At 71.7% G+C, this 24,773-nt stretch overlaps 1 protein-coding gene across 1 annotated transcript in view; it reads left to right on the top strand.

Annotated features, from left to right (window-relative positions):
* CELSR2 (cadherin EGF LAG seven-pass G-type receptor 2) overlaps positions 1-24,773 on the top strand; it is a 25,432-nt gene continuing 659 nt past the window's right edge. The window contains 36 exon segments of the mRNA XM_040535443.1: positions 1-38; positions 1,424-4,650; positions 6,326-6,970; positions 7,975-8,133; positions 8,136-8,196; positions 8,700-8,815; positions 9,464-9,552; positions 10,312-10,469; positions 10,552-10,715; positions 11,241-11,366; positions 11,467-11,633; positions 12,495-12,680; positions 12,811-12,924; positions 13,333-13,507; positions 14,039-14,180; positions 14,766-14,886; positions 14,974-15,157; positions 15,233-15,334; positions 15,845-15,939; positions 16,033-16,242; positions 16,820-17,003; positions 17,662-17,805; positions 18,028-18,280; positions 18,587-18,754; positions 19,320-19,446; positions 20,065-20,265; positions 20,785-20,959; positions 21,663-21,775; positions 21,855-21,931; positions 22,425-22,551; positions 22,967-23,089; positions 23,175-23,296; positions 23,388-23,476; positions 23,580-23,729; positions 23,783-23,974; positions 24,067-24,310. Of these exon segments, the coding sequence (XP_040391377.1) occupies positions 1-38; positions 1,424-4,650; positions 6,326-6,970; positions 7,975-8,133; positions 8,136-8,196; positions 8,700-8,815; positions 9,464-9,552; positions 10,312-10,469; positions 10,552-10,715; positions 11,241-11,366; positions 11,467-11,633; positions 12,495-12,680; positions 12,811-12,924; positions 13,333-13,507; positions 14,039-14,180; positions 14,766-14,886; positions 14,974-15,157; positions 15,233-15,334; positions 15,845-15,939; positions 16,033-16,242; positions 16,820-17,003; positions 17,662-17,805; positions 18,028-18,280; positions 18,587-18,754; positions 19,320-19,446; positions 20,065-20,265; positions 20,785-20,959; positions 21,663-21,775; positions 21,855-21,931; positions 22,425-22,551; positions 22,967-23,089; positions 23,175-23,296; positions 23,388-23,476; positions 23,580-23,729; positions 23,783-23,974; positions 24,067-24,310 (8,768 nt within the window).

Consider the following 24,773-nt stretch of genomic DNA (forward strand, 5'->3'; position numbering starts at 1 on the left):
ATGGCGCAGACAAAGGCGGCGCTCGGCGGATCCCATTTGTAATTCAACGAGGGGCCGGGGCCCCGCTCGCCCAGCTGCCGCCCGGGACCCCCGTGGGCAGCGGTGGGGGCGGGGGCGGCTGCCTCAGTTTCCCAAAAGCCGGGGGTGGGAAAGTTGGGGGGGGGGGGGGGTAGGGTTGGGCCGTGCCTCCCACGGCAGCCGGCTGCGTGCCGCGCGTGGGAAAGCCGGGGCTGCGCCCACGGGAGCTGGGGGGGCCCCGGCGCCGGCCCCCCCGCAGCCCGACCAGCCGGTTCTGCTCACCCTCGCCCCGCTTCCCCGCCTGGCAGCGCCTTTGAAGGGCACCGGGGGGGGCCCCCGGGCAGGGCGGGGAGCGGCCCCGGCTGAGTCACCGAGCCCTGGGCGGGGGCCGGGGGGGTCCCCGGGCGGCTTCGGCGCCGGTTCCTTCCCCCCCCCCCCGCCCCCCCGCACCCGTCCGACCCGTTCTGCGCCCCGGGGCCCGGCTCCGCGCCGTCTGCCTGGCACCGCGGCGCGGCCCCGTGCGGGCAGCGGGACGGGGGTGCCCCCGCCTGCAGCCCCCCCCCCCCATCGCGGTGCTCCCCCCCCATGCCCCCTACAGCCCCCCCCCCGGTTTGTCCCAGTGCCCCCCAGTGTCCCCCGGCCCGGCCCCGGAGCTGCGGCTGGCACCGTGTCGGGGGGTCCGGAGCTGGGTGCAGGATGGGTGCAGGGGGTGCCGCACTCAGGCGGTTCGCCCGTGTGCGTGCCCCGAGTGTGCGTGTACACGCGTGTCCTGTGCCGCGCGTGCACGGCACGCGTGTCCTACGTGTGTGCACGTGTGTCCCCCCCGTGCCCGTGCCATGTGCGTGCGTGGGCGCGCGTGTGCGTGGGCGCGTGCATGTGTGTGCATGCCTGTGCGCGTGGGTGCGCGTATGTGCGCGTGTGCACGCGTGTGCACGCGTGGGCGTGCGTGCGCGTGTGTGCGCGTGTCTGCACGGGCGTGTGCGCGCCCCCCGCGTGTGCGCCCCCCTCCAGCCGTGCCCGCGCGCCAGGTGCCGGGGTGCGGGGAGGTGCGGGGGGGGTCTTGGGGGGGGGGTGGCGGCGGCTCCTTTAAGCGCGGCGCGGCCCCGTGCCGAGCGCGGCCCCGCCCCGGCGGGTGCGCGCGGGCGGCGGGCGCGGCGGCGGCGCGGGGCGCGGGGCGCAGCGGGCACCGGCGGCAGCGGCCGCACCGCGCCATGGGCGCTCCGCCCGCCCGCGGGGCCGCGCTCCTGCTGCTCGCGCTGCTGCTGCTGCTGCCCGCGCCGGGGCGGCCCCGCCGCCCGCCCCCGGGAACCGGCACCGGCACCGGCACCGGCACCTGCCCGCCCGCCGCGCCGCCGGGCGCGCTCCTGCCTCTGCCCCTGCGCCGCGGCGGCTCCGCCGCTTCCAGCGGCACCGGGGACAGCGGCGGGGCCGGGCCCACCCCGCGCACCGGGGCGCACGGCGGCACCGGGGACAGCGGCGGAGCGCGGCCGCTCTCGGCCACCGGCGCTTCCAGCGGCACCGGGGACAGCGGCGGCGGCGCCCGGCCTCATCCCGGCCCCGGAGCGTCCGGCGGCGGCGGGGGCGGCGGCGGCTCTGGGCCTGCGGCAGGCGCCGGCGCTTCCAGCACCGGGAGCGCTGGGGCTTCCCGCGGCACCGGGGAGCGCAGCGGCACCGGGACCCCTGGGGGTGCCGGAGGCTGTGGAGGCGCCGGGAGCACCGAGCGCACCGCGTGCACCAGCGGCACCGCGAGTCCCGGGGCCACCGCGACCGCGGGGGCCGCCACGAGCCCTGGGGCCGCCAGCACCACGCGGGTCCCCGCGGGCAAGGGGCGCTCCCGCCGGCGCCGCAGCCCCAACACGGCGCCGCAGTTCCAGCCCTCCAGCTACCAGGCGTCGGTGGCGGAGAACCGGCCGGCGGGGACGGCGGTGGCGCGGCTGATGGCGGTGGACCCCGATGCGGGCGAGGCGGGGCGGCTGCAATACGCCATGGCCGCGCTCTTCGACAGCCGCTCCGACGCCCTCTTTGCCATGGACCCCGTCACCGGCGCCGTCACCACGGCCGCCCCGCTGGACCGCGAGAGCAAGAGCACCCACGTCTTCCGAGTGACGGCGGTGGACCACGGGGTGCCGCGGCGCAGTGCCATGGCCACGCTGACGGTGACGGTGAGCGATGCCAATGACCACGACCCAGCGTTCGAGCAGCCCGAGTACCGTGAGAGCGTGCGGGAGAACCTGGAGGTGGGCTACGAGGTGCTGACGGTGCGGGCCACCGACGGCGACGCCGGCCCCAACGCCAATGTCCTCTACCGCCTCCTCAACGCCGGCGGGGCCAACGAGGTCTTCGAGATCGATCCCCGCTCGGGCGTCATCCGCACCCGCGGCCCCGTGGACCGTGAGGTCGTGGAGGCGTTCGAGCTGCTGGTGGAGGCCACGGACCAGGGCCAGGAGCCGGGGCCCCGCAGCGCCACGGCCACCGTGCGCATCATGGTGGAAGACGACAATGACAACGCGCCGCAGTTCAGCGAGAAGCGTTACATCGCGCAGGTACCTGAGGACGTGGCGCCCAACTCGGCCGTGCTGCGGGTGACGGCCACCGACCGCGACAAGGGCAGCAACGCCCTGGTGCACTACAGCATCGTCAGCGGCAACACCCGCGGCCACTTCTACATCGACGCGCAGACGGGCGCGCTGGACGTGGTCAGCCCACTGGACTACGAGGCCAGCAAGGAGTACACCCTGCGCATCCGCGCGCAGGACGGCGGCCGCCCGCCCCTCTCCAACATCAGCGGCTTGGTCACTGTGCAGGTGCTGGATGTCAACGACAACGCGCCCATCTTTGTCAGCACGCCCTTCCAGGCCACCGTGCTGGAGAACGTGCCCGTGGGCTACTCCGTCATCCACGTGCAAGCCATCGACGCTGACTCAGGCGACAACGCCCGCCTGGTCTACACCCTCCTTGAGACAGGCGCCGGTTTCCCCTTCGCCATCAACAACAGCACGGGGTGGATCGTGGTGGCCTCTGAGCTGGACCGGGAGGCGGTGGATTTCTACAGCTTCGGGGTGGAGGCGCAGGACCAGGGCAGCCCGCCCATGGCATCCTCGGCCAGCGTCAGCGTCACCATCCTGGACGTCAATGACAACAGCCCCGAGTTCACGCAGCGGGAGTACAGTGCCCGCCTGAACGAGGACGCGGCGGTGGGCACCAGCGTGCTCACCGTCTCCGCCGTCGACCGCGACGCCAACAGCGTCATCACCTACCAGATCTCCAGCGGCAACACCCGCAACCGCTTCTCCATCACCAGCCAGAGCGGCGGCGGGCTCATCTCGCTCGCCCTGCCCCTGGACTACAAGCTGGAGCGGCAGTACCTGCTCACCATCGCCGCCTCCGATGGCACCCGCCAGGACACAGCCCAGGTGGTCGTCAACGTCACCGACGCCAACACCCACCGGCCCGTCTTCCAGAGCTCCCACTACACTGTCAATGTCAACGAGGACCGGCCGGTGGGCACCACGGTGGTGGTCATCAGCGCCACGGACGAGGACACGGGTGAGAACGCCCGCATCACCTACCTGATGGAGGACAGCATCCCCCAGTTCCGCATCGCCCCTGACACGGGGGCTGTCACCACTCAGATGGAGCTGGACTACGAGGACCAGGTGTCCTACACCCTGGCCATCACAGCCCGCGACAACGGCATCCCGCAGAAGTCTGACACCACCTACCTGGAGATCCTGGTGAGCGATGTCAACGACAACGCGCCCCAGTTCCTCCGCGACTCCTACCAGGGCTCCATCTACGAGGACGTGCCTGCCTTCACCAGCGTCCTCCAGGTCTCGGCCACTGACCGCGACTCGGGCCTCAACGGCAGGGTCTTCTACACCTTCCAGGGCGGTGACGACGGCGACGGCGACTTCATCATCGAGTCCACCTCAGGCATCGTCCGCACCTTGCGCCGCCTGGACCGGGAGAACGTGCCGCTCTACACCCTGCGGGCGTATGCTGTCGACAAGGGCGTGCCGGCCAGGCGGACGCCGGTGGAGATCCAGGTGACGGTGCTGGACGTCAACGACAACCCGCCCGTCTTCGAGAGGGATGAGTTCGACATCTTCGTGGAGGAGAACAGCCCCATCGGGCTGGTGGTGGCCCGCATCACGGCCACCGACCCCGACGAGGGCACCAACGCCCAGATCATGTACCAGATCGTGGAGGGCAACATCCCCGAGGTCTTCCAGCTGGACATCTTCTCCGGCGAGCTCACCGCCCTGGCTGACCTGGACTACGAGGCCAAGGCGGAGTACGTCATTGTGGTGCAGGCCACTTCGGCCCCGCTGGTGAGCCGCGCCACCGTCCACGTGCGCCTGCGGGACACCAACGACAACAGCCCCCAGCTGAGGAACTTCGAGATCGTCTTCAACAACTACATCACCAACCGCTCGGGCAGCTTCCCCGGCGGCATCATCGGCCGCATCCCAGCCCGTGACCCTGACGTCTCTGACAGCCTGACCTACGCCTTCGAGCAGGGCAACGAGCTCAACCTGGTGCTGCTGGACCCCCGCACCGGGGACCTGCGCCTCAGTCCGGCCCTGGACAACAACCGCCCGCTGGAGGCCGTCATGAGGGTCTCCGTCTCGGGTAAGACCCCCTGGGGGGAAACCTGGGGAGAGGGGGGGTGGTCTGGGGGGGTTCCGCCAGAGTTTGGGGCTGGGGAAGCCCCCGGAGGTGCTCCCCGCTGCCTCCTGCCCTGTGCAGGGAGGTTTTGGGGAGCCCCCTCCAGATCTGGGGACATCCTGGGGACCTTTTGTCTGTCCCCCCCTGAGCCCACAGGTCCTGGCAGGAGGCAGTTGGGGTCCCTAGCACCCCCTTTGCCCTCCCCACCACCAGCCTCAGTCCTGGGGGGCCTGGGAGGGGCCCAATACTGCAGAGCATGGATTTTTTTTGGGGGGTGGGAGTCCACAACCCTGGTGCATGGGTTTGGGGGCCCTGGGACCCTGTGCATGTGTTTGGGGGGGTCCTGGCACCTCAGTGTGGGTTTGAGGGGGGCAGCACCCAATGTCTGGGGCCCGGGGTGAACGGGAGGGTGCTGCAGGGGGGTGGGGGGGGCAACTTGGAGGTGGGGAGGGGAGTGGCTCCTGTGTGGCGCACACAAGAGCCTGGGGACCCCCCTGGGGACAGGGAGGGAAACTGAGTCACAGACACCTCATGGGGCCAGGCCCCTCCCGCCCCAGTGGCTCCATGTCGGGGGGGGGGGGGTCCTGGGCCTGCACGTCCCCCCCCAGGGCCTCTGCCTTGTGTGGGAGTGACAGCGGGGGACAGGGACCGTGATGGGGCTGTGACCAGGGAGCTTTGGGGGTCTGGGCTCACCCAGTGCAGTGGGGGGCACACAGTGGGGACCCTCACTCATGGGGGATGGGGGAGGGGCAGCTTGGTTACAGAGCTCCCCCTCCCAGTTCTCTCCCCAGCCCCAGCGGAATGGGAGGGGGCAGTCCCAGCCCCCCATAGCACACTGCCTGGTGCCGCGATGTCCCCTGTCCCCAGCCCCACGTCCCCCCAGCCACCCGTCTGCTGCTCCTGCTCCCGCTGCACAAAGGGGTGGGGAGGGGGTCGCTGGGAGCCCCCCCATGTCCCCCCCGCACAGGGGCTGGGGAACAAAGGGTCCGGCCATAGCTGGGCCCCCGCTGCCACTGCCATGGCAACGCTCCCCCCCCCCCCGGCCACCGGCCACTTCCATGGGCCACCGCCTGTCACCGTTCCTTGAGCCCACGTCCCCCTGTCCGGTGCCACCCGCAGTCCCCACGTGCCCGAGCTGTCCCCGGGCTGCCTCCATCCATCCGTCTGTCTGCTGCCGGCGCTCTGCCCATCCTCCATCTGTCCGTCTGTCCCTCCGCCACCCCAGCGAGGAGGAGGAGGCGGAGGAGGAGGCACTGCAGGCACCGACCCCAGGGTGGGACCCGTTGGGTTGGTGCCCCGTGGCCATCCCCATCGGGTGCCACCGTGGAGGGGAAAAGGAGGTGGCTGGTCACCCCGTGACCATGCCCAATGGGTGCCACCACAGCGACCATGAGGAGTTGGGTGGTCGCCCCGTGGCCATCCCTACTGGGTGCCACCGCAGCGACCACCACAACTCAGGTGGTTGCCCCACGGCCATCCCCGTTGGGTGCCACCGTGGCTACCTCAGGGAGGTAGGTGGTCACCCCGTGACCATCCCCATCGGGTGCCACCGTGGCGAACACCACCGGTTGGGCGGTCGCCCCACGGCCATCCCCCCTGGGTGCCACCGCAGTGACCGCAGCCGTCGTCCTGCCCGCAGATGGGGTCCACAGCGCCACGGCGCAGTGCACGCTGCGGGTGACGGTGATCACGGACGAGATGCTGAGCAACAGCATCACGCTGCGGCTGGCCGACATGTCCCAGGAGCGCTTCCTCTCGCCCCTGCTCAGCCTCTTCCTGGAGGGGGTGGCGGCGGTGCTGGCGGCCCCCCGCCACCGCGTCGTGCTCTTCAACATCCAGACGGACACGGACGTGGGGGCCGCCCGCATCCTCAACGTCAGCCTCTCGGTGCGGCTGCCGGCCTCGGCACGCGGCGCCCGCTTCTTCTCCTCGGAGGAGCTGCAGGAGCGGCTGTACCTGAACCGCTCGCTGCTGGCCGCCATCTCGGCGCAGCGCGTGCTGCCCTTCGACGACAACATCTGCCTGCGTGAGCCCTGCGAGAACTACATGCGCTGCGTCTCCGTCCTCAAGTTCGACAGCTCGGCGCCCTTCCTGGCCTCCGACACCGTCCTCTTCCGCCCCATCCACCCCGTCACCGGCCTGCGCTGCCGCTGCCCGCCCGGCTTCACCGGCGACTACTGCGAGACCGAGGTGGACCTCTGCTTCTCCAGCCCCTGCGGCAGCAACGGGCGCTGCCGGAGCCGCGAGGGCGGCTACACCTGCGAGTGCCACGAGGACTTCACCGGTGAGAGCTCGGCGCCGTCCCCGGGCTTCCTCGCGGTGCCCGTCCCCACCTTGCTTCCCCCCGAGCCCTCCTCGTCCTGCTCCCCGCCAGCCCTCCGGCCTCCGTCCCTCCTGCTGCTGCCCCACTGCCACCCGGCCCCGGCCTCCCTCGTCAGCCCTCCGCACCCGTCCCTGCGCCCCTGCCGCTCCTCCGCGCGCCGTGGCCGTCCCCTCGCGGTGCGCCCCTCCAGCCCTTGCAGCATCCATCCCCGTCAGCCCTCCCTTGTCCAGCCTCCAGCCTCTGTCCCTCTGTCCTCCGTCCGTCCGTCCCTCTGTCCGTCCACTCCCCGTCCCTCCGTCCATCCTCCATCCCCATCCTCCCCTTTGTCTCCCACTGTTGCCTTCCTCCTTTCGTGCACCTCTGCCTCTCCCCCTCCCTCCCCCCAGCCCCCAGCCCCCAGCCCCTCTCCCCCTACCCCCTGAGCCCCCCCTGCCCTCCGGGCCCCTCTGCGCACCGCACCGCTCCCGTCGTCCTCTCCTTGTCCCCTCCTCCCTGTCCCCTCTGTCCCTCCATCCGGTGCGGTCCCTGCAGGATGTCAGGGCAGAGGGAGACGTCTGGGGGGGACACTCAGAGGACACCCTGGGGGACACCCTGGGGACACCCTGGGGACAGGCTGCCACCACCACGTGGCCATCTGCCCCCCCCCCACACGTGTGGCTCTGCTGGGGGGACGCCACAGTCACGGGGTCACCCTGGGAGCAGTGGCACTGGGGACCCGCAGGCACCCCCAGCCCCCTGGGGGTGGGGGGGCAGCCAGCTGGAGGAGGGGGTTGGGGGGGGGGGGGAGGCTTTGTCTCAGTTGCCATGGTGACGGGAGGCGGTTGCCACGGGGATGGAGCTGGGGATAAAGAGGCTTTGGAGAATAAATGGGGGGGGGGGGGAGGCGGGGAGGGGACCCCCAGGGCTTGGGGGGGGGACGACGACCCCGGTGCCGGGGGGGCCGGTGCCAGGGTGCCCTCGCGCAGGGGAGCACTGCGAGCTGAGCGCCCGCCGTGGCCGCTGCGTGCCGGGGGTCTGCCGCAACGGGGGCACCTGCGTCAACCTGCTGGTGGGGGGCTTCCGCTGCGAGTGCCCCCCCGGGCACTACGAGAAGCCCTTCTGCGCCATGAGCACCCGCAGCTTCCCCCCCGCTCCTTCGTCACCTTCCGCGGCCTCCGCCAGCGCTTCCACTTCACCCTCGCCCTGACGTGAGCCCCGGGGGGGGGGGATCCCATGGGGGGGGCCACGGGCATGGGGCTGTGAGGCAGGGAGGTGGGCGCCCCATGGGCACAGGGTGGGGGCAGTGGGGTTTGGGGTGGTGGGCGCCCCGTGGGTGTCACTGGGGGCAGTGGGGCAGGGGGTATGGGTAGGAAAAATGGGGCAGGGGGCAGTGGGGTGCCCAGGAGGCATGGAGGGGGGGTAATGGGGCATGGGGGGGGGGGGGGAGTGACCCATGGACGTGAGGTTGGGCAGTGGGGCATGGGGTGGTGGGCGCCCCACTGGGGACAGTGGAGGCCCCGTGGACATGGCCTGGGGCCATGGGGCAGGGGTGGGGGCTCCCAGACGGCATGGGGTGGGGGCAGCGGGGCAGGGGGCGGCAGCGCATCCCGGTGGGCACCCGGGGCGTGGGGCACGCCGGGGAGATGTGGGGCGATGGGGCTGGGCCCGGAGCGCTCTGGGGACAGGACGCAGCCCCTGTCCCCGGGCCCAGGTTCGCCACCAAGGAGCGGGACGCGCTGCTGCTTTACAACGGGCGCTTCAACGAGAAGCACGACTTCGTGGCGCTGGAGATCGTCCGCGAGCAGATCCAGCTCACCTTCTCGGCAGGTACGGCCCCGCCGCTCCCCAGCACGGCATCCGCGGCATTTCCTCCTGGCACCGCAGCCGGGCTCTGCCTGGCACCACAGCACCGGCACCGCGTCCCTGGCACCACGTCCGCATCCCTGGCACCGCATCCCGTGCTTTGCATTCCTGGCGCCACATCCCCATCCCGTGCATCACATCTCTGTCGTTGCATCCCTGGCACTACCTGGCACCAGATCCCCAGCTCTGCATCCCATACATTCCATCCACGTCCCATGCATCGCATCCCTGGCACTGCATCCCATGCATTGCATCCACGGCACTGCCTGGCACCACATCTCTGGCAGTGAATCCTTTGCATTGCACCCCTGGCACTACATGGCACTGCAGCCGTGGCACTGCATCCCATACGTTTCATCCACGTCCCTGGCACTGCATCCTATGCGTTGCATCCCTGGTGCTGCATCTGCATCCCATGCGCCCACATCCCTGGCACTGCATCCACACCCCGTGCACTGCATCCTGTGCATTGCACCTGCATCCCGTGCGTCCCATCTCTGGCGCTGCCCCCTGGCACCGTCCCCCCCCGCTGTCACCCCCTGACCCCTCCCTGTGCCCCCTCGCTGCCCCCGGGCCGTGCCCACAGCCCGACGTGCCGCATGGTGCCCGCAGGTGAGACGACGACCACGGTGTCCCCGTTCGTGCCGGGCGGTGTCAGCGATGGGCAGTGGCACCGGGTGCAGCTGCACTACTACAACAAGGTGGGGGCGCGGGGGGGCTGCCAGGCTGCCACAGGTTGGGGGGGGGGGGGGACAGGGGGATGGGGCTGCATGGGGTGGCTTGGGGGGATGGACAGAGGGACGGGAAGGTGGGGGCTGATGGGGGGCATGGAGGGGAGCAGGGGGTTGGAGGTGGAGAAAGAGGATGGAGGGGTGCAGGGGTGTGGGCTTGGGGATGAGGAAGAGGATGGAGGGGATTGGGGTGGGGATTTGTGTGGATGAAGAGGGGGATGGAGGAGAGCAGAGGGAGTTTGGGGGTGGGTAAAGGGGGGATGGAGGGGGGTGGGGGGGCTGAGGATGGAGGAAGAGGATGGAGGAGAGCGGGAGGGTTGTGGGGTTTGGGAGGGGAGGAGGAGGATGGAGGGGAGCAGGGGTGGGGGCTTGGGTGGATGAGGGAAAGGGTGAAGGGGAATGGGGCATTGGGGATGGAGGAAGAGGATGGAGGGGAGAAGGGATGTGGGTTTGGGTTGGAGGAAGAGGATGGAGGGGAGCGGGGATGTGGGTTTGGGGTGGAGGAAGAGGATGGAGGGGAGTAAAGATGTTGGTTTGGGGATGGAGGAAGAGGATGGAGGGAAGTAAAGATGTTCTTTTGGGGATGGAGGAAGAGGACAGAGGGGGGCAGGGATGTGGGTTCGGGGATGGAGGGAAGAAGGGCTGGGGCCCAGCTGGGTGGATGATGGGGGGATGAAGGCCAGCGGGGAGGGGGTAGCACTGGCTCCACGGCTCATCCCGTGCCCCCAGCCCGTGCTGGGGAAGTCAGGGCTGCCCCAGGGCCCCTCGGAGCAGAAGGTGGCCGTGGTGGCGGTGGACGACTGCGACACAGGCATGGCCCTCAAGTTCGGCCCCATGCTGGGCAACTACTCGTGCGCGGCGCAGGGCACCCAGTCCGGCTCCAAGAAGTAAGGCCGGGGGTCGGGGGGGGTGAAGGCGCGAGTTGGGGGTGCCCCCCCCGGGCCCCCGCGGGTGACGCTGGTGCTGCAGGTCGCTGGATCTGACGGGACCGCTGCTGCTGGGCGGCGTGCCCACCCTGCCCGAGAGCTTCCCCATCCGCAGCCGCCACTTCGTGGGCTGCATGCGGCACCTGCACATCGACGAGCGCCCGGTCGACCTGGCCGCCTTCATCGCCAACAACGGCACCGTGCCAGGTGGGGGGGCTGCCGGGGCTGGGGGGGGGGCATTGGCTGGGGAAACGCCCGGAGCTCCCCGTGCCCCCTCGGCGTGGGGACGTGGGGCTGGGGGTGGCAGGAGCAGGGGGCTGGAGGGGGCCGCACGCCCTGGGCACGGGGATGTGGGGATAGAGGGCGTGGGGGGTGCTGAGGCAGGGGGGATCGGGGCACATGGGGCTGGGCAGCGCTCAGGGGTCTCTGCGGCCCCAGGCCATGGGGATGTGGGGCTGGGGCATGTGGGGTTAGGGGGGTGCCTGGCTCTGGGTCTGGATGGGGGCCCAGGCGGGGGCACCGTGCCAAGCTGTGGGCAGCGGGGCCGTGGGGCAGAGGGTGGCCAGGGATCACCGTTCCACGGGGCACTTGGGGTGCCCAGGGACGGTGGGTCAGGGGACTGCAGTCTGTACGGCTGGATGGGGGGGGGGGCGCAGTGCCGGGATCGCCCGCCACTCGGGGGGCACCAGCCCCGCACCACCCCGTTCCCCCCTCCCCCCCGCCCTCCCGCAGGCTGCCCCGCCAAGAAGACGGTGTGTGACGCCGGCACGTGCCACAACGGGGGCACCTGCGTGCACGAGTGGGACAGCTTCAGCTGCCAGTGCCCGCTGGGCTTCGGGGGCAAGACGTGCCAGGAAGGTACGGGGGGCTGGGGCCGGGGGGGGGCGTGGTGGGGCTGGTGGGGGGGGGGGGGGGGGGGGTGTGCGGTGGGCGCCCACGTCGCTCTGTGCCCCCGCAGAGATGGCGAGTCCCCAGCGGTTCCTGGGCAGCAGCCTGGTGGCCTGGAGCGGGCTGGCGCTGCCCCTGACGCTGCCCTGGCACCTGGGGCTGATGTTCCGCACGCGGCAGCCCCGCGGGTTGCTGCTGCGCGCCTCCGCCGGGCCCATGGCCACCCTCACCCTGCAGGTGCGCCCGGGGCAAGGCGGGGAGCACAGGGGGGTATGGGCACGGGGGGGTATGGGCATGGGGTCTATGGGCACGGGGGGGGGTATGGGCACAGGGGTATGGGCCCAGGGAGTTACGGGCACGGGGGGTATTGGCACAGGGGATATGGGCACGGGGAGTTAGGGGCATGGGGATTATTGGTACAGGGATTATGGGTACAGGGGTACTGCCCTGGGGTGGGGGGCTATGGGCACGGGGTCTATGGGTGCAGGGATTACGGGCATGGGAGGTGTCGCCCTGGGGTCTGTAGGCATAGGGGGTGCTGCCCTGGGGTCTATGGGCATGGGACTGTTGCTCTGGGGGGGCTGTGGGAACAGGGCATGGGCACGTGCGTGGGGGAGGGATTGCTCTGGGTCATATTGCTCTGGGGGCAGTACGGGGTGTGGGGGGTGTGGGGGGCTGTGCAGGGTTAAGGTTATCCTTAGGGTTAGGAGCTACTGCCCTTGGCAGGGGGGTTGCTGTGGGGTCTGTTGTCCAGGGGGACAATGCCAGGGGGTGTTGCCCTTGGGGGGGGTATTGCTGGGGGGGTCAGTGCTGGGGGGACATTGTCCTGGGGGAGTTACTGCCCTTGGGGGGGGACAATGCTGGGGGCCATTGTCCTTATGGGGGGATTGCCCTTGGGAGCGGGGGGCTACCCTTAGGGGGATTGCCCTGGAGGGGGGATTACCTGGGGGGGGATTTGTGCAGGGGGCATCGCCCTGGGGCCACCACCTATCAAGGAGGGGTGCCAAGGGGAAGCTGGGAACCATGGCGGGGGGGGGAAGGTTTCCATGGGGGGCAGTGCCGGGGGAACCGGGGGGGCACTGACGCCTCTGCCCGCAGCTGAGCGAGGGGCAGGCGGAGGCGGGCGTGTGGCAGGGGGGCTCCCGCCTGGCCTGGCTGCGGCTGCCCCACGCCAGGGTCAACGACGGCGCCTGGCACCACCTCCAGCTGGAGCTGCGGGGGGCCCCCGGCCGCGCCCCCCCAGCCACCCTCCTCCTCCTCGCCCTGGACTACGGCCGCCACCAGGTGATGGGGACGCGGGGGCGCTGGAGCAGGGCGTGGGATGGGGACCCCCCCCCGGTACCCACGGTGCCCTGAGGCCGGGACCCCCCCAGTGCCCTGGGGCCAGGTGTGCTCAGTGCCCCTGTGCCCGCAGGCGGTGGCCGACGTGGCCGGGGGGCTGCAGGGCCTGCGGCTGCGGACGCTGAGCGTGGGGGGGCTGGCGGGGGACAGCGGCCAGGTGGAGCAGGGCTTCCGCGGCTGCCTGCAGGTACGTGGGGACATGGGGGTACGTTGGTCATAGGGGCACAGGGATGTTGGCAGGTGGGCGGGGGGTGGGGGCTTGGGGACGTGGCTCAGGGCACGGGGACATGCACAGGGTATGGGGACATGGCGCAGGGCAGGGGGACATGGGCACGGTGCTGTGGGACATGGGGATGGGCGCGGGGCTGTGGGGCTGTGGGCACGGAGCATGGTGTTGGTCACGGGGACGTGGGAACGGGGACGCGGTGCCTGTGGGCTTAAGGAGTGGGGGCATGGGACTTATGGGCGTGGGGACAGGGACACAGACTGCGGGGCCGTGGGGACATTCGGACATAACCTGGGGCACTGGGGACAGGGACTGGGGCTGGGGGGCCCGGGGGGGGGCCGGGCGCGGCGGTGACGGGCGGTGCCGCAGGGCGTGCGCGTGGGCGAGACGGCGGCCAGCGCGGTGGCACTGGCGGTGGCACCGGCGGCGCGGGTGAACGTGGAGGGAGGCTGCGCCCTGCCCGACCCCTGCGACTCGGGGCCGTGCCCCCCCCACAGCTACTGCAGTGACGACTGGGACAGCTTCTCCTGCAGCTGCCACCCGGGTGAGACCCCCCGAGGCCACCGTCCCCTCCCAGTGCTGTCACCTCCCCAGGCGCTGCCACCCCCGGCACTGCCACCCGCAGTGCTGTCACCTCCCCAAGCACAGCCACCCGCTGGGCGCTGCCGTCCATGGTGTGGCCACCCCCAAGCACAGCCCCCAAGGCGCTGCCACCTCCCCATCACTGTCCCCCGGGCACTGTCACCCCCTGTCATGTCTGCCTTCGGCACTGCCACCTCCAAGGCCCAGACCTCAAGGCACTGCCACCTTCTCTGGGCACTGCCCCTCCGTCACTGTCACCGTGGCCACTGCCACCCTCCCTGAGCACTGCCATATTCCTGTTAGTGTCCCCATGCACTGCCACCCAGGGCACCGCTACCCCCTCACAGCGACTCTTACCCATCCCTAACCAAGGGACAGGGGACTTTGGGGACACCACGTGTCCCCCGTACTCAGGGGACACCAGCTGGGGACTCTGCCTTGGCTGCCCGGCGCGTGTCCCCAACTGTGCCCGTCCTCGTGCCCGGCGCCGCAGGCTACTTTGGTGACAGCTGCATCAGCGCCTGCGCCCTCGACCCCTGCGAGCACCGGGGTGCCTGCGTGCGCAGAGCCGGTGCCACCCACGGCTACGTCTGCGAGTGTCCCCAGGGCTACTTCGGGCCATACTGCGAGCACAAGTGAGTGGCGGGGAGGGACGGGGCACACCCATTCGGGCGCCCATCACACTTGCTCGTGCCCCATCCCTCTTGCTGGGTAGGGGTGGGTGTGCAAGGATGTGCTGGGGACATGAGGGGCCTTGCAAAGACGCACGGTGGCCATGCAAGTGGCAGGGCGGGGACAGGAGGGCACGGTGGCCATGCAAGGGACATGGTGGCTGGGCAAGTGGCAGGATGGGCATGGAAGGGGATGGTGGCCATGCAAGGACCATGGTGGCCTTGCACGTGACAGAGTGGGCATGAGAGGGGCATGCTGCAGCGTAAGGGCGCATTGGGCACAGCAGGAGCACAAAGGCCGTGCAAGAGCTACCGTGGCCATCATGTCCCCACCATGTCCCGTGTAGGGCCACAGTGGCTCTTGGGGAACATTCAAAGGGTAAGGTGGCCACACAAGTGGCAGGGTGGGCGTGAGGAGGGCACGGCAACTGTGCAAGGAGCCCAGCGGCGATGCACAATACGTGTGCCATGCCGTGCCGCTGTGCCATGCCGTGCCGCTGTGCCATGCCGTGCCGTGCTGTGCCATGCCGTGCCGTGCCGCCCACGTAGGGTGGACCAGCCGTGCCCACGGGGGTGGTGGGGCCACCCCACCTGCGGCCCCTGCAGCTGCGACGTCGCCAAGGGCTTCGACCCCGACTGCAACAAGACGACGGGCGAGTGCCGCTGCAAGGTGAGCGCCCGCGCCCCCCGCTTGGCCCCTTGCGCCCCCCTACCTGCTGCGGCCCCACCGAGCCCCCTTGTGCCCCCCTGTCCCCAGGAGAACCACTACCGGCCGGCGGGCAGCGACGCCTGCCTGCTCTGCGACTGCTACCCCACCGGCTCCCTGTCCCGCCTCTGCGACGCCACCAGCGGGCAGTGTCCCTGCAAGGCCGGCGTCATCGGGCGCCACTGCGACCGCTGCGACAACCCCTTCGCCGAGGTGACGGCGAGCGGCTGTGAAGGTGGGTGCTGGCACCCAGGTGCCACCGTCCCCAGCGGTGCCCGGCCCTGACGCCCGGCCCCTTTGGCTTTTGCAGTCAACTACGACAGCTGTCCCCGTGCCATCGAGGCCAGCATTTGGTGGCCACGGACGCGCTTCGGGCTGCCTGCTGCTGCCCCGTGCCCCAAGGGCTCCATCGGTAAAGGGGGGACATGGGGACAGGGCTGCCTGTCCTCACTCTGTGCCCCACGGGCTCTGTTGGTAATGGGGAGACATGGGGACAGGGCTGCCCCGTGCCACCCCGTGCCCCAGGTTCTCCGTGGGTACAAGGGGGACATGGGGACAGGACTGCCCACTGCTGTCCCATAGGTCCCATTGGTAGTGGGGGGACACAGGGACAGGGCTGCCCAGTGCCACCCCATGTCCCAAGGGCCACATTGGTAATGCGGGAGGCACAGGGACAGGGCTGCCTGTCACCACCCTGTGCCTCAAGGGCTCCGTGGGCATAAGGGGACACAGGGACAGGGCTGCCCAGTGCCACCCCGTGCCCAGAGTGCTCCATGGGAGTGGGGGGGAACATGGGGACAGAGCTGCCCGCTGCCATCCCATGCCCTGATGCCAACCTGTGCCCAAAGGTCCCCATGGGTACAGGGGACATGGGGACGTGCCGGTGTCCCCGTGGTGTCCCCGCTGACCACATCCCCCACAGGCACGGCGGTGCGTCACTGCGACGAGCACAAGGGCTGGCTGCCCCCCAACCTCTTCAACTGCACCTCGCTGGCCTTCGCCGCCCTCAAGGGCTTCGTAAGCGTCCCCGGCCGGGGCTGGGAGAGGGTGGGGGGACAGGGAGCGGGGCGGGGGGGTGGCGGCGGGGGCTGAGGACGGTGATGCCGGCAGGCGGAGCGGCTGGTGCGCAACGAGTCGGTGCTGGACACGGCGCAGTCGCAGCGGGTGGCCCTGCAGCTGCACAACGCCACGCGCCACACGGCCGCCTACTTCGGCAGCGACGTGCGCCTGGCGTACCGGCTGGCCGCCCGCCTGCTGCAGCACGAGAGCGCCCAACGCGGCTTCCGACTGGCCGCCACGCAGGACGTCCACTTCACCGAGGTACGGGGGGGACCCCGCCGCGCCCCCGGCCCTGGGAAGGTGGGCTGGGACGGGGGACGGGGGGGGACAGGGCACACACGTGGGTCCCCTCGTTGGAGAGGGGTGCGCGGTGCGACCAGCCGGGTGGCAGATGCACTGGGACCAGCTGACAGCGCCAGGGCACCTCCTCCTCGCCCTGCTCCCCAGGGGACAAGGAGCGGGGCTGGGGCCCAGAGGCCAGGGTGATGGGCTCCCTTTGGCACGTGGGGTGGGGGGGTGCAGGGCTCGAGTGTGCTGGGGACCAGCCGTCAGCGCTGGGTGCCCCCGCGGCGCCCCGATCCCAGGGAGGAGCTGAGCTCTGCGCGCGGTGGACTTGGTGCCCCCCCCAGGGTAAAGCGAGGTGCCGGGGTGATGGGCACCCCCTAACTCGGGATGGGGGGGCACAGCAAGCCTGGCAGTGCCAGGCCCCCCCCCACCGCAGAGCCTTGCAGCGCAGCGAAGCAGAGGGGGTGGGAAAACCCGCGCCCAGACGCCGGGGTGACGGGCACCACGGCCGCGGGCACCGCGAGGCGCAGTCCCAGCCCTGCCCGTCCCCCAGAACCTGCTGCGGGTGGGCAGCGCCCTGCTGGACGCCAGCAACAAGCGGCACTGGGAGCTGATCCAGCAGACGGAGGGCGGCACGGCCTGGCTGCTGAAGCACTTCGAGGACTACGCCAGCGCCCTGGCGCAGAACATGCGCCAGACCTACCTCAGCCCCTTCACCATCGTCACCCCCAACATCGGTGAGGGCACGGGGACAGGGACGGGTGTGTGCCCATGGGTGTGGGTGTGCTGGGGGGGGGGCGGGGGCAGGGGGTGTCCAGGGACACATGCACACCTGGGGACATGGGCACGCGTGTGCCCAGGGCTGTGGGTCCGGGGACACTTGTGCCCCTGGGGACACGGGTCTGTGTGTGTGTGTCTGGGGACATGGGCATGTGTGCGCCCTGGGGCTGTGAACCCCGGTGTGCCCAAGGATGGGGACATGTTTGCACCCAGGGACACGCGTGTGCCCCGGGACATGGCCATGCGCACACCTGTGGACACGAGCATTGTGTTCCCGTTACGTGTGCCCAGGGGGCTTGCGTACACCTAGCTGCATAGCTAGGGACATAGATGTGTGCACACCTGGGGACGTGAGCATCATGTGTCCCCACCACGTGTGCCCAGGGGACACGTGTGTGCTCCCAGGACTGTGGGCACTTTGTGTGTGTGTGTGTGCATGCACCAGTGGTGCTGCCACACATGCCCAAGGCCGTACGTGTGCATTTACCTGCTGGGGACGCGGCCCCACACGTGCCCAGGGGACACGTAACATAGCGGGGTTCTGCCCACGTGGGTGCTGGGTGCCAGGGGCTGCGGGTGCCGGTGCGGGGCTGGCGGTGACGCCCGGTGCCGCAGTGGTGTCGGTGGTGCGGCTGGACAAGGGCAGCTTCGCGGGCGCCCGGCTGCCACGCTACGAGGCGCTGCGGGGGGAGAAGCCCCCCGACCTGGAGACCACCGTCATCCTGCCCGAGAGCGTCTTCCGGCCCCCCGAGGGCAGGCGTGAGTCCTGGGGGGCGTTGGGAATAGGGGGGGGGGTGGCACAGGTTGGGGGGGGCACCCCACAGCCATGGGGTGGGCAGGGCCATGGGGGACCCCTGCACATCCGTGGGGATGGGAGGGTTGGGGACCCCGGTGTGGCCAAGGGACTGGCAGGGTTGAGGGTCTTCAGTATAGGGCTGCCAGGGCGCCAGGCTCCCACCGTCCCCTGCCCGCCCACCCCAGACCACCCCACGGGGCATGGGAAGCCACTGCCGAGCCCGGGAGGGCAGGAGGAGGAGGACGAGGAGGAGGAGGAGGAGGAGGAGGATGAAGAGGCTGCAGAGGAGGAGGACGAGGAGGAGGAGGTGACCTTGGTGACCCGGCACAAGCGGCACCCGGAGCTGAGCGAGGGCCAGGCCATTGCCAGCGTCATCATCTACCGCACCCTGGCCGGGCTCCTGCCCGAGCAGTACGACACCGACAAGCGCAGCCTCAGGTGCCACAGCGGTGGGGACATGGGGGCCACCAAGGGCATTGGGGGGGGGTGGGTCTGGGACATGGGGAGCACAGGGGGTAGGGAGGTGCTGTGGGGTACCCAAACATCGGTGCACGGGGTGTCCATAGGGTGCTAGGGCAAGGGAAGGAGCTGGGGGGTGCTGGGACACGGGACAGCCCCCAGGGGACACACACAGGGTGCCCAAGTGTCCCCAGGGAGGGGCTGGACAGGGGTGCCCGTGGCTGCTGGAAGGACACGTGGGGTTGTGGGGTGGGTACCCGCGGCCCTGACCCCGCTGTGCCTCAGGGTGCCCAAGCGGCCCATCATCAACACGCCGGTGGTGAGCATCAGCGTGCACGCGGCGGCAGGGCGGGCGCCGCGGGCGCTGGAGAAGCCGATCACGCTGCAGTTCCGCCTGCTGGAGACCCAGGAGCGCTCCAAGCCCATCTGCGTCTTCTGGAACCACTCGCTGCTGTGAGCTGGGGACGGGGAGGGGACGGCCTGGCACCCCCGGGGGGGGGGGGGGGGGGGTGGGCACAGGGACACGGGGCCGGGATGGGGACACGGGGTGGGCACCGCGGGGAGGGGATGGCGCTGTCCGTGGGGTGACGGGAGGGTGGCGAGGGGCTGGGGCTGTGCTGTGCAGCCTGGCCACCCGTGGGTGGCACGGGGACAGGGCTTGGGGGTGGCAGCCCTGGTGCCAATGGTGCGGGTGGGTGGCGTGGGGACGGAGCTGCGGGGTGGCCGCCCTGAGCCTGGGGACACGAGTGGGTGGCAGGGGCATGGCAAGGGGGGGCATCCCCAGCACGGGGTGTCCCCAGCACGGGGTGTCCCCAGCGGTGTCCCCAGCACGGGGTGTCCCCAGCCCGGGGTGTCCCCAGCACGGGGTGTCCCCAGCACAGGGCATCCCCAGCCCGGGGTGTCCCCAGCCCGGGGTGTCCCCAGCACGGGGCGTCCCCAGCCCGGGGTGTCCCCAGCGGTGTCCCCAGCCCGGGGCGTCCCCAGCCCCGTGCCGGGCCCCACGCTGCTGGGCGCGCAGGGCGGGCGGCGCGGGCGGCTGGTCGGCGCGGGGCTGCGAGGTCGTGTTCCGGAACCAGAGCCACGTCAGCTGCCAGTGCAACCACATGACGAGCTTCGCCGTGCTCATGGACATCTCCCGGCGAGAGGTGCGGGGCGGGGCTTGTGCAAGGGGGAGGGGCCAGGCGGGGTGGGCGGGGCTTGCGGGGTGGGTGGGGCCACGCGCCTGGGGGCTGTGGGGTGTGAGTGAGGATCGGAAGGCGGGGCTGGGGTGTGGGTGGGGCTCCCCGTGGGGTGGGGCCCGGAGGTGGGCAGGGCTTTGTATAGGGGGCGGGGCCCAGAAGTGGGCGGGGTGTCACAGAGGTGGCGTGGCCCAGAGGTGGGTGGGGCTGTATATAGGGGGCGGGGCTTCGTATAGGGGGCGGGGCCCAGAGGTGGGTGGGACTCCACGTACGGGGTGGGGTCCAGAAGTGGGCAGGGCTCCCCATAGGGGCGGGACTGGGCAGGGGGTGGGGCTCCACATAGGGGCGGGGCAGGATGTGAGTGTGGCTTCCCATAGGGGCGGGACCTTACAGGGGGCGGGGCCCAGAAGTGAGCGGGGCTTCATATAGGGGGTGGGGCCCAGAAGCGGGCGGGGCTCCCCATACGGGCAGGGCTAGGGGGCGGAGCTCCCGAGGGGTGGGGGCGTGGCTCGGCGTGGGTGTGGCTCGGGGCGTGTCCGGGGGGCGTGTCCTGACCCCCCACCCCCCCACACCCCGGCGTGGCAGAACGGGGAGATCCTGCCGCTGGCGGCGCTGACCTACGCCTCGCTGGGGGTGGCGCTGGCGGGGCTGCTGCTGGCCGTGCTGGTGCTGGGCGCCCTGCGGGGGCTGCGCTCCAACCGCCACAGCATCCGGCGGCACGGCGCCACCGCCCTGCTGCTGGCGCAGCTCGTCTTCCTGCTGGGCATCAACCAGGCCGACCTGCCGGTGCGGGGGCGGGGCTACGAGGGGGCGGGGCTACGAGGGGTGGGGCCACGCGGGCCTGGCCTGTGGGGTGGGGCGGGGGCGGGGCTAAGCAGTGGGCGGGGAGATGGGGGCGGGGCTGCAGGTGGCACCGACGGGGAACGGAATGGTGAGGGGCGGAGCTAAAGGGGGCGGGGCGGAGCTAAAGGGGGCGGGGCGGAGCTAAAGGGGGCGGTGCTCCGTCGGGGGCGGGGCCACGGGCTTGGGGTGCTAGGGGAGGGATTATGGGATGGGCGGGGCTAACCAGGGGGCATGGTCAATGAAGGGGCGGGGCCAACCAGGGGCGGGGCTAACCGGGCCTAGTACCGCGGTGGGCGGTTCCCCGGAGGGTGGGGCTGTCCCAGTGGGCGGGGTCCCTAGTGGGTGCGGCTCCGGGGGCGGGGCTTGTGGGGGTGTGGCTGCGGTGGGCGGGGCTCCGGGAGGCCCCCCCCCGGGGGAGCGGCTCCGCGCGGCGCCGCCGGTGACGGTGTGGGCGCGGCGCAGCTGGCGTGCACGGTGGTGGCCATCCTGCTGCAGTTCCTGCACCTGAGCGCCGTGGGCTGGGCGCTGCTGGAGGCGCTGCACCTCTACCGGCGTCGCAGCGAGCCGCGGCACGTCGACCGCGGGCCCATGCGCTTCTACCACGTGCTGGGCTGGGGGCTGCCCGCCTTCATCACCGGTGAGGGCCCCGCTCCCCCGTGCCTGGCCCCGCCCCCCGTGCCTGGCCCCGCCCCCTTGCCCACCTGCCCCAATCAGCTGACGCAGGGTGTGGGCCTGGTTCCGTGGTGATGCCTGGCCAAGCCCCACCCCCAACGAGCATAGCCCCGCCCCCAGCTTCTTGGCCACGCCCCTAAGAGCATAGCTCCCCTCCCAGGGTCTTAGCCCCGCCCCAATGCTGTAGCCCCTCCCACAAGGGCCTGACCCCGGCTCTTAGCTCCACCCCTAAGAGCGTGGCTCTGCCCCCAGGCAGCACAGCCCCACCCCCAAGTGCATAGCCCCGCCTCCCCCAGCATGGCCCCGCCCCCAGCACCTTCCATCTCAAACACCCCGCCCCACCCACAACGACCTCGGCCCCACCCACAAGGCCCCTTAGTGCATGGCCCCGCCCCTTCCAACACATCCCAGCCCTGAGAGCACCACACCCTGCAGCGTGGCCCCGCCCCCATCTCATGGCCCCGCCCCCAAGTGCATAAGCCCCGCCCCCACGCACATTAGCCCCGCCCCCGTGCGCATTAGCCCCACCCCCAAGAGCTCAGCCACCTTCCCATCCCTTGCCCTTTCCCCCGCCCCGCCCCTCCCGCGGAGGCCCCGCCCCCAGTGAGGCCACGCCCCCGTGAGGCCACGCCCCCGCGGAGGCCACGCCCCAACGCGTGGCTGCGCAGGGCTGGCGGTGGGGCTGGACCCCGAGGGCTACGGCAACCCCGACTTCTGCTGGCTCTCCATCCACGACAGCCTGGTCTGGAGCCTGGCGGGGCCCAGCGCCTGCGCCGTGGCGGTGCGTAGGGGACCCAGGGGACCCTGGGGACCTGCGGGACCCCCCCGCTCACCTCCCCCGCTCGCCCCCTGCCCCACAGGTCGGCGTCTTCTTCCTCGTGCTGGCGGCCAGGGCCTCCTGCGCCGCCCCCCAGGGCTTCGAGAAGAAGGGCACGGGGTGAGTCGCCGGGGGTGGGGGCACGGGGCGATGGGCACCTGTGGGTGCCAGGGGTGTGGGGAGGGCAGGGAGCACCCATGGGTGGTAGGGGCACAGAACGGATAGCGCCCGTTGGTGCCAGGGGCACGCAGAGGGCACAGGGTGGCATGGGTACCAGGAAGGAGTGGGGCACCCATGGGTGGCAGGACGTGAAGGGCAGGGAGCACTCAGAGGTGCTGGGAGGACATGAATGACGGGGCACCCATGGGCTGCAGGAACACAGGCATTGGGGGCACCCATGGGTGGCAGGGGCACAGAGAGCACAGAGCACCCATGGGTGCCGGGGCACACGAAGGACAGGGGCTGCCCACAGGTGGCAGCAGCACAGGGTGCCCATGGGCAGCCCCACACAGTGTCCCCGCAGCAGGGGGTCCCGGGGGGCCCTGCCCCACGCGGGTGCCTGCCCCATGGCACTGGGGGTGCTGACGTGGGCCCCCCCCCCACCCCCCCCCAGCTCCGGGCTGCAGACGGCGCTGGTGGTGCTGGTGCTGCCCAGCCTGGCCTGGCTGCTGGCCCTGCTCGCCGTCAACAGCGACGCCATCCTCTTCCACTACCTCTTCGCCATCTCCAACTGCCTCCAGGTACCCCAGCCCTGCCCCCCCCCCCGTGCCCCCACCCCACGCACAGCGCCGCCCGCTGCGCCCCGAGATCTCGGCACCACCCCGCTCCAGCTCCTGTCCCCCTGCAGCTGCCGGGGGCACCCACGGGGGCACAGGGGTGGGGGAGGGGAGGGGGGGGCTCCCGGTGTGGGGGGGCCTTCACTTGCTTTGGGGTGCCAATGGGGGGCACCCAGTCGTCGCCAGTTGTGCCTCACCCACCTGGAGTATCAGTGGGGGGCACCCAGTGGGTACGGGAGGACCCTCACCCAATTTGGGGTGCCAATGGGGGGCACCTGAAGGGGGCCCCTTGCCCATCCGGTTGCCGATGGCCCCCAGGTGTGCCGGCGGGGGCTCCCTCCATGCCCCCCACCCACAACCCCTCCCCTCTCTGCCCCAGGGCCCCCTCATCTTCCTCTTCTGCGTGGTGCTGAGCAGGGAGGTGCGGCAGAGCCTGCGCTCCAGCTGCGCCCGTGCCCGCGGCCCCGACCCCGCGCTGGCCACCAAGTCCACCCTGACCACCGTGAGTATGGCGGGGGGGGGGGGGGGGGGACACACAAGGGGGGGGGGGGTGCCACCACAGCCACGACGTCCCCGTCCCCGCGCAGGCGTACAGCTGCGACACCACCTACGTGGCCGGCCGGCTCTACCAGGCGCCCTTCGGGGACTCCACGGGCTCCCTGCACAGCGTGGCCAAGAGCCAGCACAGCTACATCCCCTTCGTGCGCAGGTACGGGGTCGGGGTGGGGGGGGGGAGTCGTGCCGGGGTGGGGGGGGGGACGCACATACATTGGGACACCCCTGTCACCGCTGTCTTGCAGGGAGGACGCGGGGCTGAGCGGCGGCCGCGTGCAGCCGGCGCTGGCCGAGCCGGGCGGGCTCCTCCTGGACGCCGCGGAGCAGCAGCACGGTCGGTGCGCCGAGCTCGTCCGTCCTCAGCCTGCTGAGAGCGCGGGGTGGGGGCACCCCTTGATTTCCGTGTGTTTGCCCCCCCCCCCGCCACCAACTCACAGAGCACGACACCGATTCCGACAGCGACCTGTCGCTGGAGGATGACCCCAGCGGCTCCTTCGGCTCCACGCACTCCTCCGACAGCGAGGACGAGGCCGCCGGTGCCGGCTGGGACGCGCTGCTGCGCCCCGAGCAGCCGCCCGCACCCACGGGTAAATCCCACACCGGGGGTTAACGGGTCCCGGGGGGGTGCACCCCGGCTCAGCGCCCCCGTCCCCACCCGCAGGTGACAGCCCGGTGGCCCCGGCGCGGCCATACTGGCCCGGGGAGTTCGTGACGACGGCCAGCGAGAGCGACGGGCACGGGGGCTCGGAGACGCTGCGGGTGGAGCCGGCGGCGGGGGGCGAGGCGCCCCCAAGACCCCCCCCGCTGCTGCCGCTGCCTCACCCCCACAAAGGTACGGGGCGGCAGCACCCATGGGTGCCGGGGGGGGGGGGGGGGGGGGCGCGCCCCGGGGCGGCACTGCCGGTGACGGCCGCGTCCCCGCAGGCATCCTGAAGAAGAAGAGCTTGCCCCCCATCAGCGAGCGCAGCACCCCGCGCCCCGCGCAGCCCGCGCCCCCCCCGCCGCCCCCCGCCGGCACCGCCGCCTCCTCGGGCAGCGAGGGCAGCCGCGGAGGGGGCCCCGGGGCGCCCCGGCCCCGCCAGAGCCTGCAGGAGCAGCTCAGCGGCGCGGCGCCCATCGCCATGAGCATCCGGGCGGGCACCGTGGACGAGGACTCCTCCGGCTCCGAGTGAGTGCCGGGCGCACGCGGGGTGCCCCTCGGGTGCCGGGGTGCCCACCGGGTGCCAGCGCGGTGCCGTGGTTCCCGTTGGGTGCCCGTTGGGTGCCCGTTGGGTGCTCGTTGGGTGCTCGTTGGGTGCAAGGGTGGCCACTGGGTGCCAGGAGAGCGCCAGGGTTCCCCTTGGGTGCCGCTCGGGTGCAAGGGTGGCCGTTGGGTGCCCGTTGGGTGCAGGAGGGCCGGCTGGGTGCAGGGTGCCCATCGGGTGCCAGTGAAGCGCCACGGGGCCTGTGGGGTCCCCGGTGGGTGCAAGGGTGGCCATTGGGTGCCCACCGGGTGCAGGGGTGGCCATTGGGTGCCAGGGCTCCCCCCGGGCCCCACGGGTGCCAGTTGGGTGCCCACTGGGTGCTCATCCGGTGTAAGGGTGCACGGCGCGTGTGAGGGTGCCCGGCGGGTGCCGCGGTGTCCCTTGGGT

This window comes from Cygnus olor, chromosome 24 (assembly GCF_009769625.2).
Source record: "Cygnus olor isolate bCygOlo1 chromosome 24, bCygOlo1.pri.v2, whole genome shotgun sequence".
NCBI classification, from domain to species: Eukaryota; Metazoa; Chordata; class Aves; order Anseriformes; family Anatidae; genus Cygnus; species Cygnus olor.